The sequence below is a fragment of the Dromiciops gliroides genome, chromosome 1 (genome assembly GCF_019393635.1).
Source record: "Dromiciops gliroides isolate mDroGli1 chromosome 1, mDroGli1.pri, whole genome shotgun sequence".
Lineage (NCBI taxonomy): Eukaryota > Metazoa > Chordata > Mammalia > Microbiotheria > Microbiotheriidae > Dromiciops > Dromiciops gliroides.
This window is the reverse complement of record NC_057861.1, coordinates 63243890-63262411: the sequence shown is the minus strand read 5'-3', so window position 1 is coordinate 63262411 and position 18522 is coordinate 63243890. Positions and strand designations below refer to the sequence as shown.

At 41.7% G+C, this 18522-nt stretch overlaps 1 protein-coding gene across 1 annotated transcript in view; it reads right to left on the bottom strand.

The window, feature by feature from the left end:
• LOC122745309 (zinc finger protein 25-like) overlaps positions 1 to 18522 on the bottom strand; it is a 69411-nt gene that overhangs the window by 10749 nt on the left and 40140 nt on the right. The window contains exon 8 of the mRNA XM_043990523.1: positions 331 to 551. Within this exon, the coding sequence (XP_043846458.1) occupies positions 331 to 551 (221 nt within the window). The remainder of the gene's footprint in view (positions 1 to 330; positions 552 to 18522) is intronic.

Here is an 18522-nt window from a genome sequence, read left to right as displayed (position 1 = left end):
CATGATAGGTTATAAAGGGACACTGGCAGCCCCTGTCCTTTGAGACCCTCCAAGAAGATACCCTTTGGGGCAGCTAGATGGTGCAGTGGATAAAGCACCGGCCCTGGATTCAGGAGTACTTGAGTTCAAATCCAGCCTCAGATACTTGACACTTACTAGCTGTGTGACCGTGGGCAAGTCACTTAACCCCCATTGCCCCGCAAAAAAAAAAAAAAAAAGATACCCTTTAACAGCTCTCAACTTAAAACAAGCCAAACCAAACCTGGAATTCTCTCTTCTTGGTTCATTGCAAAACTTTGCACCTTGAACCTTTCAGTGTCCCTTCCTCACCTGACTGTAGGTGAGCTCCAGTTTTATGGCTAGCTGTTCCATCTCTGAAGACTCAAGATAGGCATTCTGATTGAAATAATGGTGCAGTTCCTGAAGTTGTGCTTTGCTATAGGCTGTTCTCTTCCTGACCTTATTTTCTTTATCGCATCTCTTAGCAGAGGATTTGGACTTGGGTTCCTTTGTTTCCAAGCATCTGTCAGTTTCACTAGATTTTGATGAGCCTGTAACAAGAAAAGAGCAATAACCATAAAATTGTCTCAAGTCAGACTTCCAGCCATTTTCCCAAAAATTAGTTGAATCTCTATACTGGAGGGAACTTACCCACCATCAAAATCGCCTCTGGTTGGGCAGAAAGGAGACCTTATCATTGAATGCCAGGACAAGACACACTTAATGGGAAATCAGGTAAGGGTAATGTTTGTATTGTTTAATAGAGAATACAAACTAATATTTGCGTGCATTTGAATGCTAAAGTTTGATTGCTAGTATTAAGAAGTCTAATTAGTGTTTCTGTTGCACTAGTTTGCATATAAAGAAAATTTTTAAATCAAATTTTTACTGCACCATATGTGACATGCACCATGTATAACAGCAGGTACACAATATCCTGAACCTGTGTTAGTCACCCTCTGGGAGACCCAACCTATAAGTGCACAGTAAAGAAAGATAACCTAGGGGTAGCTAGGTGACACAGAGGACAAAGCACTAGCCCTGGATTCAGGAGGACCTGAGTTCAAATCAGGCTTCAGATACCTGACCCTGGGCAAGTCACTTACTCTCATTGTCCCACAAAACAAAACAACACAAACAAAATAAAAGAAAGGTAACCTAGACAGAACACTCCAAGAGACTTATGTGCCTTATTTCTCCTGGCCAGAGATGGTAACATATCCATATTGAGCCCAGGTCTAAATCTTTCATGAGAATGCTGCTTGCCTAGCTTGGCTTGAGAGGAGGCAAAGTGAATTTGACATCAGGTAACCCTGGCTTCCAATCATGCCTCAGATGGTTACCAGCTGTGACTCTGGCCAAGTCACTTTTCTTGGCTATAAAAAGGAGATGATAAAAACTGTATCATAAGATATTTTGAATAGCAAATTAGATAATCTGGATAAAGTACTTTGCAAACCTTGTTGTGGTGTGTTTTTTTTCTTCCAGATTAGGAAAGTTAACTTGTTAAAAGGGTATAGAAACTTTGGCTTCAGAAGTCTGAATCTGATAGCTGCTGCTGCTTCTTTTTTTTTTTTGCAGGAAGAGATACTGGTATGGAGATGGGAGATCTAGACCTGTGATTTCATCACTAGTCGGGGGAGGAGTCTTGTTGTATAAATTCCCTTCACAGACAAAGATGATTGACTTATCTATAACTTCAGAACTTTAGAAAAGCTTCGGGGGGGGGGGGGGCGGCAGCTAGGTGGTACAGTGGATAAAAGCACCAGAACCTGGAATCAGGAAGACCTGGATTCAAATCTGGCCTCAGACACTTACTAGGTGTGTGACCCTGGGCAAGTCACTTAAACCTCTATTTGCCTCAGTTTCTTCAGTTGTAAAATGGGTATGATTTAATAGCACCTTCCTCCCAGGGTTGTTGTGAGGATAAAATGAGATATTTAAATCTATCCAGTCTTGCATCTCCAACTACCTTTGAGACATCTCAAAGTTAATGTCCTGTATAGAACTTTAACTCAACAGGTCTGCAGCCTCTCCTTTCCACCTCCACCATTTATCCATGCTTGAAACCTAGGTATGAATTATTTCTAAGAAGTGACTTGCCCAGGGCCACACAGTTAAGTAAGTGTCTGAGGCCAGATTTGAAGTCAGATCTTCCTGATTCCAGGGGTGGTGCTCTATCCATTGAGCCACCTAGCTGCCCCCCTTGCCGCCGCCGCCCGCCCCCCCCCCCCAAGTAGGGATTCTTAACTCCTCACTCTCTCACTCACTCACTCACTCTCTCACTCACTCACTCACTCACTCCCTACTTCACCCATTTATTGCAATAGCTTGCCTGTTGATCACCCTTCTACAAGTTTCATTCCACTCCAATCTAGACTCTACAAAGCTGCCAACAAGATTTTCCTAAAAGCTCAGGTGCTACCTCATCAACCACCCACTCAATAATCTCCAATGCTTCTCTATCACCTTTAGGAATATTAAATCCTCTGTTATTGAAAGCTCTTCATAATCTCCCCCACTACCTTTCCAGTCTCATCTCCAAACTCTGACATTCCCCCTCCACTCTGTGATCCAGATACACTGGTGTGGAAGATCTTCCAATTCAATCGAATCCAATAAACATTGATTAAGTACTTACTACGTGTCAGACAAGTGCTAAATGCTGGGGATCCACCTAAAGAAATGATATACAATCTGTGCCCTAAGGAGTTTATAATCTAATCAAATACACAAAAGGAGGCACGAAAGCCAGGGAGGGGCGGGCAGAGCAGCACTTGCTAACTAGAGTTCTCACAGAGCACTCCTGCCATCTCTCAGCACTTCCACTGGCTGTCTTCCATATCTGGAATACTCTTCCTCCTCCTCTGTACTTACTGGTTTCCCTGCTTCCTTCAAATCCCAGGCAAAATCTGACAGGAAGCCTTTCCTGATCCTCTAATTCTAATGCTTTTTTTTTTTTTTTGGTGGGGCAATGATGGTTAAGTGACTTGCCCAAGGTCACACAGCTAGTGTCAAGGGTTTCAGGTCAAATTTGAACTCAGGTCCTCCTGAATCTAAGGCCGGTGCTTTATCCACTGCACCACCTAGCTGTCCTATAATGCTTTTCTTTTGATGATCATTTCCAAATTATCCTGTATGTGGTTTGTTTGTACAGTTATTAACCTTTCCCTTCTATCAAGAGTGCCTGGCACATAGTAGGTACTTCATAAATATTGACTGACATATTCCTTAAGTCCTGGCAGAGAAATATGTTTTTAGGAGACATTCAGAAGATAGGTGTTAAGTGGGTGCCTTAAAACATATGGCTTAGATCTAGCCACTCACTATTGTCTCAGGTGAGGCATTTTCCAAGACCATACATTTATAGATTACTTACAGTCTGATAAACCACCTTTTTACCTCAGTATCCTCTCCCTTCCTACCCTTTGTCCACTGGTAGATAGTGGTAGAATAGTTTGCCTTCAGGGCAAACTGATTAGCTAACCAAGCCTGGAGTCAGGAAGACTCATCTTCCTGAGTTCAAATCTGGCTTCAGACACTTCTTATCTGTAACTCTAGGCAAATTAATATTGTTTTCCTCATCTGTAAAACGAGCTGGAGAAGGAAACAGCAAGCCATTCTAATATCCTTGCCCAGAAAACTCCAACTGGTCAGAAAGAGTCATACAGACTGAAAAAAAAAATAATAACAAGTTAAGTTTGGGGGCACCGACTCTGGATTCAGGAGAACCAGAGTTCAAATGTGGCCTCAGACACTTGATACTTACTAGCTGTGCAACCCTGGGATTAAGTTTGCTGAGGGCTCCAACCATCTCCCTTTCTTCCTCTCAAAGGCTTTAGGTGGAGGCCCAAAGTTTGGGTGGTTGCCTTGCACAATTTAAGAAATGTCCCTTAACTGATATGTAATTATTTAATTATAATTTATTTGAATTGTGCCTAATGAGCTGGAAGGAAGCTCAGGCAGCAATATACTGGAATTTTAGGGAGCCAAATATTATTTTCATTTACACCAATGAAATTGAGATATAGTACAGATATTGGGTTTGTTTGCTTTGTTTTTTTAGTGAGGCAATTGGGGTTAAGTGACTTGCCCAGGGTCACACAGCTAGTAAATGTTAAGTGTCTGAGGCTGGATTTGAACCCAGGTACTCCTGACTCCAAAGCCGGTGCTCTAACCACTGCGCCACCTAGCTGCCCCCCAGATATTGGTTTATTGTCTAGACTTAATAAAGTTATAGAGAATAAGTTAACAGTGCAGATGAATCTTAAAAATATACTCATTAATATTTGTTTTTTTCCTTTTGTTTGTTGTGGTTTAGAGAGCCTCTTATTAAGCATTTACCAGCCTTTCTTGCCTTAGAAGTCATCTAGTTCAACTTATTTCATTTATAAATGAGAAAAGAGAAGTCTAGGGAGCTGCAGGGACTTACCCAAGATAACAAAGCTAGGGAGTAGGCAAAGCTGAGACTGGAACTCAGGTCCCCTGGCTCCAGATCTGGCCTCTTTCTCAGTTCCCGTACACATACAAGCAATTTTATGAGTTCATTAAACACCTACTGTGTGCAAATCTCAGGAGTTACAAATACAAGTACAATCATTCTGAAAGAAGCTCACATTCTGCCCCAAGGTCGGGGCAGTTAGTTGGCACAGGGGATGATAAAGCACCTGGAATCATGAAATCCCCAGTTCAAATCGAGCCTCAGACACTACATGACCCTGAGCAAAGCATGGAACGTCTCTTTGCCTCAGTTTTCTCAACTATAAAATGGAGATAATAGAAGCACCCCCACCCCCAAACAATATATATATAAAATATAAAATATATATATATAAATATAAAATATATATATATATTTTAGTGAGGCAATTGGGGTTAAGTGACTTGCCCAGGGTCACACAGCTAGTAAGTGTTAAGTGTCTGAGGCCGGATTTGAACTCAGGTACTCCTGATTCCAGGGCTGGTGCTCTATCTACTGTGCCACCTAGCTGCCCCCAAATGATATTTTTAAAGTGCTTAGAACAGAGCCAGACACATAGGAGCTGTTGGGCCCAGTTGGGCCCAGGCAGTTGGACAAGCAATGAGGACGGCCACATATTTCAATGTCTACTGCTTACATTCCCACTACAGTTTGGGAGAGGATGTGGCTAGAATTAGGATTTAGGAGGAGGGGAAATAGAATTCCTTCTCCAGAAGGGTTTATTTCTTGACCACCTGTGGTTTTAGATATCAGCTTGAGGCTGGTTTGGGTTTGGTGTTCCACTGACTTCAATTTGCACTGGCCTTCTGCAATCCCAGGATCTTCCTTCCAAATGATATAATCCCTGTTGAACTCTGAAAATAAATGACCAGGGGGCAGCTAGGTGGCCCAGTGGATAGAGCACCAGCCCTGGATTCAGGAAGACCTGAGTTCAAATCCAGCCTCAGACACTTGACACTTACTAGCTGTGTGACCTTGGGCAAGTCACTTAACCCTAATTGCCCAACAAAAAAAGAAAAAAGAAAAAAGAAACAAAAATGACCAAAATGCTCACAGAGGCCATAGGCAAAAAGCCTTCTTTATTCTGTTGGAGGAGGGTGCTGGGATTTCCTCTAGTACTGAGGAGACCCAGAGCATTGAGACTAAGCTTTGATACATATAGTCATGGCTAGACCAAAGAGCCAGGCAAGAGGTGTAGCCATAACAATGAGGGGGTAACAGCACCAATGAAACAAGTTTGCCTAGCAAAAAAAAAAAAGACAGCAGGGCTTTATGTCCTGAATATGGTTCCTGCAGGTACTCATCTGAACTCAAGCTAGATTGAGCCAATTCTGTGCTTTAGTTGCAGCAGAGTTCATCTCGAGGGTGAGGGCAAAGGATTGTTGTTATGCCAAACCAAGGGCCCAGCTTGCTTACTAGGACTTAGCTCTGGAAAACAAGATGTTTCCTAATAACAAAAGAGAGGGGTGGCCTTGGATCTTGACATCCCATACTTGGGTCCTTATTAGCTGATAAATCAAGAAATGCTTACCTGAGTTTGAAAGACAGGTCAAGGAACAGTCCATAGTTTCCACAGGCAATTGTAATCTTTTTTTCATCTGTCTGATGTTGAGTCAGTAGGTGAGCTGAGTTGAACTGAGCTATGCTGGGAGTTGAGCTGTTCTCAACCAAAGAGGAGAGCAAAGGAGAGATAGCTGGAATCCTTCTATAAGTACCCCTTCCCAATCAAGGTAGAAGAAAGGAGATAATTAGGTGGAAATGGGTGGAGTAAAAAGCAAAACAAAACTCCTGAATACCACAAATTAAGTGTGAACCTGTATTTTCTTTCCCTCTTAATGTCTTTAGGCAATACTAGACCCCTCCCCTAATAATCACTAGATGTGTGAACTCGGGGAAAGCTACCTAACTTCTCAGAGGCACCCTCTCTAAGACTATCAGTTGTAGAGAAGGTATCAACCTGATTGAGGGGTTGTCTATAGCAATTTTTTTTTTTTTGTGAGGCAATTGGCGTTAAGTGACTTGCCTAGGGTCACACAGCTAGTAAGTGTTAAGTGTCTGAGGCTGGATTTGAACTCAGGTACTCCTGACTCCAGGGCCAATGCTCTATCCACTGTGCCACCTAGCTGCCCTATCCCTATCTTTTATCAAAAGGGTGAATTGAAATTGAAGGACAGCATGTATATTGAGATTACATACAAAAAAGAGATTTAGTATATACATGCCTACTGTGAGGAATTGGGGGATGGGTCGTCTCCTCTCAGTAGGGATCAAGTGAAAAGCTAATTTAGAATCATCTGGGAGAGTGTATCCACAGGTGAGGGTTAAGAGCCTGGGAAAGTGTATTCACTGATGAGTGAATCAAGATAGATTTCTCCCATGGCAAAAGTCAAGCAGAGGAGTGGGGATGCAGAGGGGTGGGAATACTGTGTCCAGATTAGCCAGTTCTTGTTCAGTAGATTGTAACCCTTGAAAAAAGGGAGTGGCCATTTTGAGTTAGGGATGAGGAGATAAAAGGGTGTCTGTGACCCTCCATTTTTGGTCACCCACACATTGGGTGGCCCATTCTCGTGAGAATGACAATAAATGAGCCTTTGACACATCACCACTGCTGAGTTCCAGAAAATGATTGTTGGAGTCCTTTTTCTCACACCTACTATGTACCAGACACTGTGCTAAGTCCTAAGGATATGTTAGGATCCCCATGCCAAGACCATTCCTCTCTTTTTACTCCTCTCATTTTACTATCAGGAGATATCCTGTTTTCCAGAGCTAAGTCCCAGCAAGCAAGCTGAGCCCTCAGCTTGGCACAACAACAATACTTTGAGCTCACCCTCTGGATGAATTTAGTCACAGCAAAATCCCAGAATTGTTTTACACTAGCACCAGGTGGTCCCTCAGCTCGGACAAGCACCTGCATGAACCATGTTCAGGTCATAAAGTCCTGCTGTGAACCAAACTTGTCTCATTGCTGCTGTTACCCATCATTATCAGGGCGACAGCTCACTATGTAGCTATTGGCATATGCCTTGAGATTTGCCCACACTAAAACTAGTCTCATCAGTATCAGAGAAGGCTCTCCACTGAAATAAAAGTTTTTTGTTTGTGACCGCCCTTAGGTCTTTGTTTTTATTTTATGTTTCATCGTTAAGTGTGGTCGTGATAACCTGTGTGAGGTCTTTGGTATTTTCAGAGTTAACCTCTGTGACTTTTTGGTCATTTGTTTTCAGAGTTGGCAGATCTAAAAAGAGGCAAAAAATAGTCCCTGCCCTCAAAGAGCTCACAATCGAATAGGGAGATAACAGGCAAACAGATATGTATAATCAAATGATATAAAGGAGAAATAGGAAATAAAGGAGGGAAGGCACTAGAACTAAGAGGGGTTGGGAAAAGGTTCCTGTAGAAGGTGGGTCTTTATTTAGGAGTGAACAGAATCCAGGGAGGTAAGTAGGCAGAACTGAGGATGGAGAACATGAGGGATGGCCAGAGAAAATGTCTGAGCCAAGAAATGGGAGTATCTTGTTCAAGGAATGGCCAGGAGGCCAATTTCACTGCATTGAAGGGTGTGTGGAGGAAGAGGGTGTAATAAATCAGGAAAAAATGTGTAGGGGGACTAGTTTATGCAGGGCTTTGAATGCCAAACGAGCATTTTGTATTTGATGCTGGAAATGAGAGGGAGTCATTGGAGTCTATTGAGTAAGGGGCTGAAATGATCAGATCTGTGTTTCAGGAAAATCACTTTTTGTGCTGAATGAAAGACGACACCTAGGTTAGTAGCCTGTGGAACTAAGAGAATGGTTGTTGCCATCTATGGTTATAGAAAAGTGAGGAAGCGGGGAAGGGTTCCTTGTCCCCACTGTCTTGGGGACAAAATAAAAGGGAATATACACCCTGTCTGAAGGCACAGAGGTTCTAGGTTTGACCAGGATTTTCAGACAAAGGGTCTGCTATGATAGCTGCCACATTGCTGGTGGGACAATAGGACCAGAGAACCAAACATGAATCAGTAGCAAAAGTGAGTTTTTTTCAAGATGAATTCATAGAAAGGCCTATTCATGATGAGAAAAGTGGAGTTCTAAACAGTACTCCAACCCAAAAGAGAGTTGTAGCAGTTGGTTCTAACTAGAAAGAGGTGAGGTTAATTAAGCCTTAAGTGTATCAGTGCTGTGTAACAGGAGCCTAGAGCAGTGGGACCATAGACCCTTCCCCCCCACTCCCCATTTTTTGGGGGGCAATGAGGGTTAAGTGACTTGCCCAGGGTCACACAGCTAGTAAGTGTCAAGTGTCTGAGGCTGGATTTGAACTCAGGTCCTCCTGAATCCAGGGCTGGTGCTTTATCCACTGTACCACCCAGCTGCCTCTTGGACCATTGATTCTTATGGGTATTCAGCAACATGATTTTCTACCATGCACCTCAAAGTTTTATTTCTCTTGTTCTGAAGAGGATCTATGGTTCCCTACAGACACCATTGGGGGTTTCCGTGACAAACTCCTAACACTATGTTGTTTAGGGTTGCCCAACCCTGAGAAAGACTTTTTGAAATATAAATCTTGGGCCTTAACAGGATGCCCTGCTTTCAAATCCCCTAACTGTAGCTCCTTACCCTTTCTGTCATCACCTGACTCAAAATGACCTTTCCTCAAGTTTGGTTTGTTTTGATCTTCTGACCTATTGGGAGATTTACTGAAGACAGTCAAATAAACAGCCCATTAATAGTGTAATGGGCTCTTGTGGGGATGGGATGAGAATAATTCTAGGTTCTGGCCTCTCTTTAGGGATTGAGTTCACACTGTTCAAGTTAGGGTGCACTCAGTGTTCCAGATCTTCCTCAATGAAATGTGTGAGTTTCGGAAACAAAGAGAAGATGGTTGTGTAAGGAAGGGGGCCAAAGAGGTCTTTTTAGAAAAAGGGGCTGTTTCAATCCTGGGCCAAGGAGGACAGTCACTGTCATTAACCTCTGATGAGACAGGACATATCTATGATCTACATTCCCTTGGGAGCTTCACAGTTGGGATGTTATACAGGAAAGGAGCAGCTCTCTATTCACTTCCCCTGCTCTGTCCAGTAATAGGTGTCCCTTATACTACCGTAGTCTTGCTAGATTTCTTTGATCTGCAAGAATTTACCAATGTACTTTCTTCATCATCTGAATAAAGATCTGACTTGCTCTTCATATGGGTCATCTTCTGGTACCAACTATTCATCTATAGCCAACAGCCCTTGGCAGAGTTCATTTCCTCTGCTCTCCATCACTCCTGTCTTCCTACTCAAAAGGATTAGCTTCCCTATGGAGAAGGGATGTATCATCTTTGCCGAGCCCTGACTGTTCTCTGGGCCTGGTGTGTAAGTAGACCAGCAAATTCACCAAAATTTAAGCTGCTTAATAAGTGATTACTCTATACCAGTCTGCTAGTTTGTGTTTTCTCTAGCCACTGAAATTCGTGCCTTGGGGATGAGGTGGCTTCATCAGTGTGTGACTAAGTACACACTCACCTAACTTTTTACATCTAACATACCCCCAAATCAAGTGATGCTTTATATTCCATCCAGATGTCTACCCAGGCCAAACTGCCATTTCTCCCACTTCCATATATATATATATATATACATATATATATATATATATATATATATATATATTCTAGTGGCTCCCTGTTTTATCAAAGCAGCATCACCCTTGGAATCAAGAGATGCAAGAGATGCTTGGTTCAAATTTTGCCTCCTTTATTAACTTGATGTATGAGCCTATACGCCTATAGTATAAGAGGCCTCTTTGGGTTTATGAGTGAGATTTTCCCTACCCTTTAGTTATAAGAGATTTAATATAGTTAATAGTGATGTAATTATGATAATAATCAGCATATTAACTGAAAATTGTGATTTATTATATTTAGATATCTTATTTTAATTGTATTAGTAGATTGTCTTTCTTCTTACTACTTAGTAATGTCAGATTACTAAGCAATTTTCCAATGTCAAGCATTAAGTAATATCACAAGATACAATAGTCAGCAATCCTATATTTTAGAAACCACAAGTGTTATTCTTGACTCAAGGGGGTCATGCAGCTCACTAGTGATATACTTGATTAGAAGTGATCATGCAGTGGGCAGCTAGGTGGCACAGTAGATAGAGCACTGGCCCTGGAGTCAGGAGTACCTGAGTTCAAATCTGGCCTCAGACACTTAACACTTACTAGCTGTGTGACCCTGGGCAAGTCACTTAACTCCTATTACCCCCCCCCAAAAAAAAAAGAAGTGGTCATGCAGCTTATGACCCTATTTCCACAAGAAGGATGATATGAGCAATGGCAAATGTTGACATCTGTCATGTAGGCAGTTTCGATATCTCCTAAGAAGATGCTTTAATTTTAGATACTTTAAAATTACAATTGTACAGAAGCATTCAAGCTCTGGAAGGGGTATAAAAACCCATTGATTTTGTACCTCAGGGTCTTTCAGGTCCAACCCCTGAATGACTGGCTTTATTGTGAGATGAGGCCTTCTCTCAATAAACCTATTTTCTATGGCTTGGAGACTGTGGTTTCTGTTCCTCCATTGGACTTAGAAATTTTCCCGACTGGTGTCAGTTTTCTCATCTACAAAATGGAGATAGAAATGCCTATAGTATTTATATTACAGAAGTTTTATAAGGTTCAAATTAGATTGTGCACATATACAAATATATCATGGAGGTATGTTGAGATCAGGAAGGGTCAAGGAGATAGAGACAGAGAGGTCAGGTTGGTGAAAAGGTTTGATATGGATGATAGAAGGAACAGGAAGTCAATTTGGGTGTGGAGAGATGTTGTAGGTACAGATCTAAAGCTAGCATTCTCTTGCTACTTAGTACTCTACTCCTTTCATTATAGAAGCAAAAAGCACCAGAATGAGAAGTAGTTTTCATTTTTTGTTTCATTATTAACAAGCATTTATTAAGTGCCAACTATACGTCAGTTGTTGTTCAGTCATGTTTGACTTCATGACACCATTTAGGGTGGTTAGCCATTCTCCAGCTTATTTTACAAATGAGGATACTGAGGCAAACAGGGTTAAGTGACTTGCAAATCTAGTGTCCGAGGCTAGATTTGAACTCAGGAAGAAGAGTCTTCCTGACTCCAGGTCTGGGACTCTATCCACTGAACCACCTAGCTGCCCACTACATGTCAGCCACCATGCAAAGTCCTGAGGATTCAAAGAAAGACAAAATCCAATTGATGCTCTGAAGGAGCTCACAGTCTAATGGGGTAGACAACATGTAAACAACAATGGACAAATAAGATCTATACAGGATAAATTGCAGATAATCTCAGAGGAAGGCACAAGTATTAAGGGGGATTGGGAAAAGTTTCTTGTAAAAAGCAGGATTTAGGATTTAGGGTTGAAAGAACTCAGGGAGGGGCAGCTAGATGGCGCAGTGGATAGAGCACTGGCCCTGGAGTCTGGAGTACCTGAGTTCAAATCAGGTCTCAGACACTTAACACTTACTAGCTGTGTGACCCTGGGCAAGTCACTTAACCCCAATTGTCTCACTAAAGGAAAAAAAAAAAAAGAGAAAGAACTCAGGGAAGCCAGAAAGTAAAGATGAAAAGGAGAGGATTCCAAGCATGGGGAACATCCAGTGAAAAGGAACAGTCAGAAGATGGAGTGTTTTGTTTGGAGACCAGCAAGGAGGCCAATAGGACCGATAGGTGGTGCAGTAGATAGAGCCCAGGGCCTGGAGTCAGGAATACCCGAGTTCAGGAAAACTAGTTGTAGAAAACTGGAAAGGTAAGAAAACTGAAAGAAAACTGTTCTGCCTGGTTTCAACTTCAGGGAACAAGATGTTCCTCCCAAGATAAGCTCATCACTTCTGATCTCATCACCTTGCAGCTAACTGAAGCCTAGATGGACCCCACATCCTTCAGAAGCCTCTCTGCCCTCTGATTTGAATACCAAACTCCTCCAATTAATTCATTCAAAAAACATTTATTACGTGCCGGCATTTGTACTAAGTACCTTCCTGCCCCTTCCTTTATAAAGGACAGAAATTGTTCTTTCATCCCATTCCACTTTGCACCTGCTGCTCTGCCTAGTTTCAACTTCACCTGATAAGATACCTCCATACCAGTTTACCCCTCTGTCTCCCCTACCCAGCTTTCCTGACTCCTTTTATGTGTTGTCTCCGCCCCACCCACCCCATTAGATTGTAAGCTCTTTGAGGGCAGGCACCATCTTTCTTTTTATTTATTGTATTCCCGGTGCCTGGCACAAAAAAGCAGGAATTTAATAAATGTTTATTAGATTAGATTTTATTAGATTAGGTTATGAAGGGCTTTTGAGGCCAAGCAGAGGTTTTATTTTTGATCCTGAAGGTTAACAAAAGTGACTGGAGTTTATTGAATAGAGTTGTGACAAAATCTTGTCACCTATGACGCTCCGGGAACACTAATTTGTTTTTTTTTGTGGGTTTTCTGGGTGAGGCAATTGGGGTTAAGTGACTTGCCCAGGGTCACACAGCTACTGTGTGTGTCAAGTGTCTGAGGCTGGATTTGAACTCAGGTCCTTCTGACTCCAGGGCTGGTGCTCTATCCACTGTGCCGGAACACTAATTTGAACTAGTGTTACTATTTTCCTGGTCCAGGTATAGGAAGAATTTGCTTACTATGAGACAATGTCCATCTCCTGAAGATTTAGATCATTATGTAAAGTGTCCAGAAAATCTGCACCCAAATAGAGAGGTGTCTTCCCAAGGTATTGACCTTCCTGGACATTAATGAACCTTTGAGATTTACTCTTTTACGGCTCTTTCATTCTCTTCACAGTTGTTTTTGGCATTTTTGTCAAGTACCAAGACACCCCCATAGTCAGAGCCAACAAACAGGCTCTCAGCTACATTCTCCATATCTCCCTCTCCTTTTGTTTACTCCTTGTTCTTCATTGTCGACCCAACTTTAGTGACTCAACTGTTTTCACCCTAGCTGTTTCTTCTCTTCTGGCCAAAAGAAGCAGAATCAAAAATAAATAAGTAAATAAAAAGTGTTCAACCTCGAGTACCTAACTCTTGTTCTCATTTGCTGTGTTATAAGTGACTCTTGGTAGCATCTGCCTGGGAACCTCTATTCTCTTCCCAGACACAAACCCACACTCTGAGCACGGACACATTATCATTGAGTTTAAGAAGGTGTCTACTCCGTCCTGAGGTATATGGGCTTCCCAGCTCTGGGGAGCTTCATTCATTGCTTTTCTAAGCAGAAAACTTCCTGACACCTTCAATGAAGCCAAGTTTATCATGCAGCATAATGATGTTCTTCAAGGGTGGGGTCTCCTTCCTCTCTACCTACTAGAGCACCAAGGAAAAGGCCACAGTGATTGCAAAGATCTTGGGCCTGTAGTGCTGGCTTAGTAGGACACATCTTTATCCCCAAGTGCTATGTGATTATATTGAGTTCAGATAGGAACATCCAGGAAAGGTTAAAGAATAAAACAGACACCAGGGGCAGGAATCATTCAGAAATTTTGCGCCAGAGGTCCTCCTAGAAATGATACCACTATCATAACTATTTTCAACATTCAACGTATCCCAGTAACTTCCTGTTATTTCTAGGATCAAATATGAAATTCTCGGTTTGGTTTTCAAAGCCTGGCCCTCCCCTTGTCCTCCACTGGAATCCAGTGACACTGGCTTTCTTGCTGTTCCTCATATCTTTACTGACTCCTGAGCCTGGAATGCTTTCTCCACCTCTCCTTTTCCCTCCCTACCCCATCTTCACCTCCTAGCTTTTTTCAAATTTCAGTTAAAGTACAATGATGCAAAGATTTCTTGATTCCTCTTCATGCTTGTGCTGTCCCTCTGAGATTACCCCCAATTTATCCTCCCCTTAACTTATTTATATGTAGCTGTCTCCCCACTTTAGACTGAGATTCTTGAGAGCAGGGATCATGTTATTTTCCTTTCTTTGTATGTCCAGCTCTTGGCACACTGCCTAGCACATAGCTGGCATTCAAAACATACTTGTTGATTTGACAGAATGAAAGTCAGATGCGGCAAGTTTCTAGCAGGCTTTAAAGAGAGAGGGCAAGGGGAATTAGGCCTTTCTTGTGTTGTCATTTCACCATCTGGCGGCCAAATTGTATACTACACCCCGTTCCTTTGATGAGAGGAGAGGGAGAAACAGAGGCAGGGAACAGAGTAGGAAAACTTCTTACATTTACCCTCAATATTTCTTTTCAGTATTTAGAAACTTCCCTTCTTATTCATATGCCCTCATTCATAAGACCCAATAATTCACTTTTTTCCCTTAATGGCCATGTAATTTATTAAGACACTGTAAAGGAACTAAAAAGAACACTGGCATAGCCCCACAAAACCCCACAAACGGCAGACTTTAAGATCTGCTCTAGTTTGGATGGCTCCCCTCCCCACTTCCCATGCCTCCTATCAGTTGGCAGAAGGGAGAGAAGGAAAGGAAAGGATTTGGTAAGCTTTAAACTCACTATGGTTTGCCTCAGTGTGCTCTGAGGGTCAGGGGGAGGTAAAGCAGAGTAATCAGCTGCTTGTGAGTCCTTGAGCAAGTTACTTAACCCTGGAAAGACATTCCTTATCTATAAAATGAGGAGGGTGGAAAGGCAGCTGGGCTCGCTCACCCCAATCAGAAACACCTGGGTTCGAATCCCAGTGCTGTCACATATTGCATGATCTCTGGCAAATCACTTAACCCCTTTATGCCCCCGTACAAATCTCTAAGACTACAACGTGTAGAGAAAATGCCAATTAGCTTTGATAGAAGTCCTTCACCAGGAGCTTCCTAGACCAACAAAATCAAAGGCCTGCCCCAGAATTAAATAAAATTAAATGAGTGCTGGACAAGATGGCCTCATAGGTCACCATCAGCTCTAGAGCTATGATCTTAGGTTTGTATATATGCTTACCTATTGGCCTTTATCTCTTTGGGATAAGATCTGTGACCAGCAGTAAGATCTCTAAGGGTGAGTTAAGTAACTTTTCTTCTATAATTCCAAATGGTTTTTCAGAATAGCTAAACCAGATGAGTAACCCAGTCTGAATTTTTTCCCCAATACTTGTTTATCTAGTCTGTTCTACTGATCGAAAGTTTTTATGATTACTGTTTGTTTGTGTTTTTTTTTAGTGAGGCAATTGGGGTTAAGTGACTTGCCCAGGGTCACACAGCTAGTAAGTGTCAAGTGTCTGAGGCCGGATTTGAACTCAGGTACTCCTGAATCCAGGGCCAGTACTTTATCCACTGTGCCACCTAGCTGCCCCCTTATGATTACTGTTTTACAAAATAGTTTTCAATCTAGAAATACTATTCCCCCTTCATTCTTTTTTTTCTCATTGTTTCTTTTAAGATTCTAAACTTTTCTTTTCCAAATGAATTTACTTTGTCCATTTCTACAAAGTATCACCATGGTAGTTTGATTGGCATAGTACACAATATGTAAATTAATTTAGGAAATGTTTTCATTTTTATTATGTTGGTGCAATCCAACCACGAGCAGTTAATATCCCATCAATTGTTTGTCTTGTTAGATTTCTGTAAGTAGCTTTTGTAATTGTGTTAGAAATCTTTAGTGTCTTTAGTTCGTTCCCAGTTATTTTGTGAGTTATGCAGTTATTTTAGTGGTGCTTCTCATTCTATCATTTCCTCCTGGCTTTTATTATTGTTACATAGAAATGCTGGCTGGCAATTATTATGGATTTATTCTGTACCCTGTTACTTTGCTGAAGCCATTGATCATCTCAGTCAGTTTTATTTGAGGGCATAGGCATGCATACACACATATCCCTGTTATATATACTGCAAATAAAAAAGTGTGCCATACTGATAGAGCAGATAAATACCCTCCTTCTGCCTACCCCACCCCCCAAAAAACCCAAAACAAAACACACCACACTTCCCCAGGTAAACAGTATTATAGTAAGTTTCTGGCTTGTTTCAATTGGCAAACCAGATTCATGTAGGATAGAAGTCACACATTCACCCTCATGACAAATCAGAAGGATAATCAGAATGATAATTCAAGAATAATTTGATTCAAGAGCAATTTATTAAGTGTCTATACAAAGCCTTGTGCTAGGAATACAAAAAAAAAAGGGAGAGGGGGAACGGCATGCAACAAATTTACAATATAAAGGGAGTAAGACAACATATATATTAATAAATATATAAGGTAGAATGTGGTGAGGGCAAAGGTAGGATCTAGGCAGAGGGCTGAGAGGTCACCTTCAGGAAGATAGGGCAGATTAAAGAAGCTTTCATAGAGGAGGTGGGGGCTGATCTAGGCCTTTAAGAAAGATGCAATTCCCCAAGTAAGGGATACAGAGGGCGTTTCAGGCATGTAGAGCAGTCTACAGAAATGTCCAGAGGTGTGAAGAGACAGGAAACAATTTGGAAAATCAGCAGAACAATCTGGCGATAACATACTATGCAAAGGTAAATAGCATAAGATATGGCAGTAAATGAAGTGGAAGTCTGATTGAAGAGAGCCAAAAACCTGAGTTTTGAATCTCATATAGATAATGAAAGGCCAATGATGGGTTTTGCCCAGAACACTGTTACAGACTTGTGCATGAGGAAGGTTAAAGCAGTTGCATAAATGATGGATTGGAGGGGGCAGCTAGGTGGTGCAGTGAATAAAGCACCAGCCCTGGATTCAAGAGGACCCGAGTTCAAATTTGACCTCAAGATACCTGACATTTACTAGCAGTGTGACCCTGGGTAAGTCACTTAACCCTCATTGCCCCCCCAAAAAAAAGAAAGAAAAGAAAAATGGATTGGAAAGAAGCTAAACCAGAAACAGACCAGTAAGTCCAGGCAAGGGGTGATGAGAACCTAATAACAGTGGGATATATGAAGAGGAGAGGAAAGGTATGAGATATTATGGAAATAGGATGAGAGGACTCTTGAGACTCCAGACACCTTCATGGAGGACGACTGGATTACTCTTCCTCTTCTCACCTCCTGGTTTGCCTAACTCCCTTCAAGTCTCAACTAAAATCTCACCTTCCATAAGAAGCCTTTAAAAATCTCCTTTAATGCTAGTGTCTCCCCTCTATAATTATCTCTAATTATCCCTGTTTGTACATAGTTGGTTTCACATTGTCTCCTTTATTAGACTGTAAACTCTCTGAGAGCAGGGACTGGCTTTTGACATTCTTTGTATACCTAGAATTTAGCACAGTGCCTGGCACATAGTAGGCATTTAATAAATGTTTACTGATTGAGTGGGAGGATACAGTGGAGATGAGATCTATTGGTAGCAGCAAAAAAGAGCAATTCAGTCATACAATTGGATGTAATGAAGTTCAAAAAGAAAGGTTGAGTGGTGGTAGAAAAGAAAATCCAGAGGTAGCATCACATGCCAACCATTACTCTTAGTTCTATGAGTTGAGGGGTTGGTGGGAAGCAGTGTAGCACAAAGAGAAATTGCCAAGATTAGAAAAGTTGATAAAGGATAGTATATGTGGGACAAAGCCAGATTCCAATTACTGGTAGGAATGTATAAGAGATTCAGGTCAAAATGTACTTGATTATCAATGGCAGATGTTCCAAAGAGCATAGTGCAGGGGAAACACAAAAATGGCTAGGGGTAGGGATAGTGGCTGGGTTGATCTAGATAAGAAAGAGGTTTCAGGAAGAGGTAGCAGGAGGAAAGAGATTTCTACTAGGCAATGTGGTGGTTCTGAAATGACAGCAATCAACACAGAAGGAAATTGGGCTTGGCTAACCACAATGCAGAGGGAATACCAACCAAGTAGACAGAATCTTGGAAAATATAAGTCAACCCGTGTTCTAAATGGAATGTTGATGTGAAGAAACCTTTATCAAACCCATCACATTTCAGCAGAGAAAGGCTTTTTCCAAGGGTACCAGACCCCATCTCCTTGATAGTCTTGAGATTATGTATCCTGGGGAAAGGGGGAACAGATGGATTTTAATGGCAGCTGAAGGAGTAGCAGTGGCTATTTCGGGTGGCAATTATAAGCCAAAGAAGAATAAGAAATAAAATTAGAGTGGTCACTATCTTGATGAAGCTAGTATACT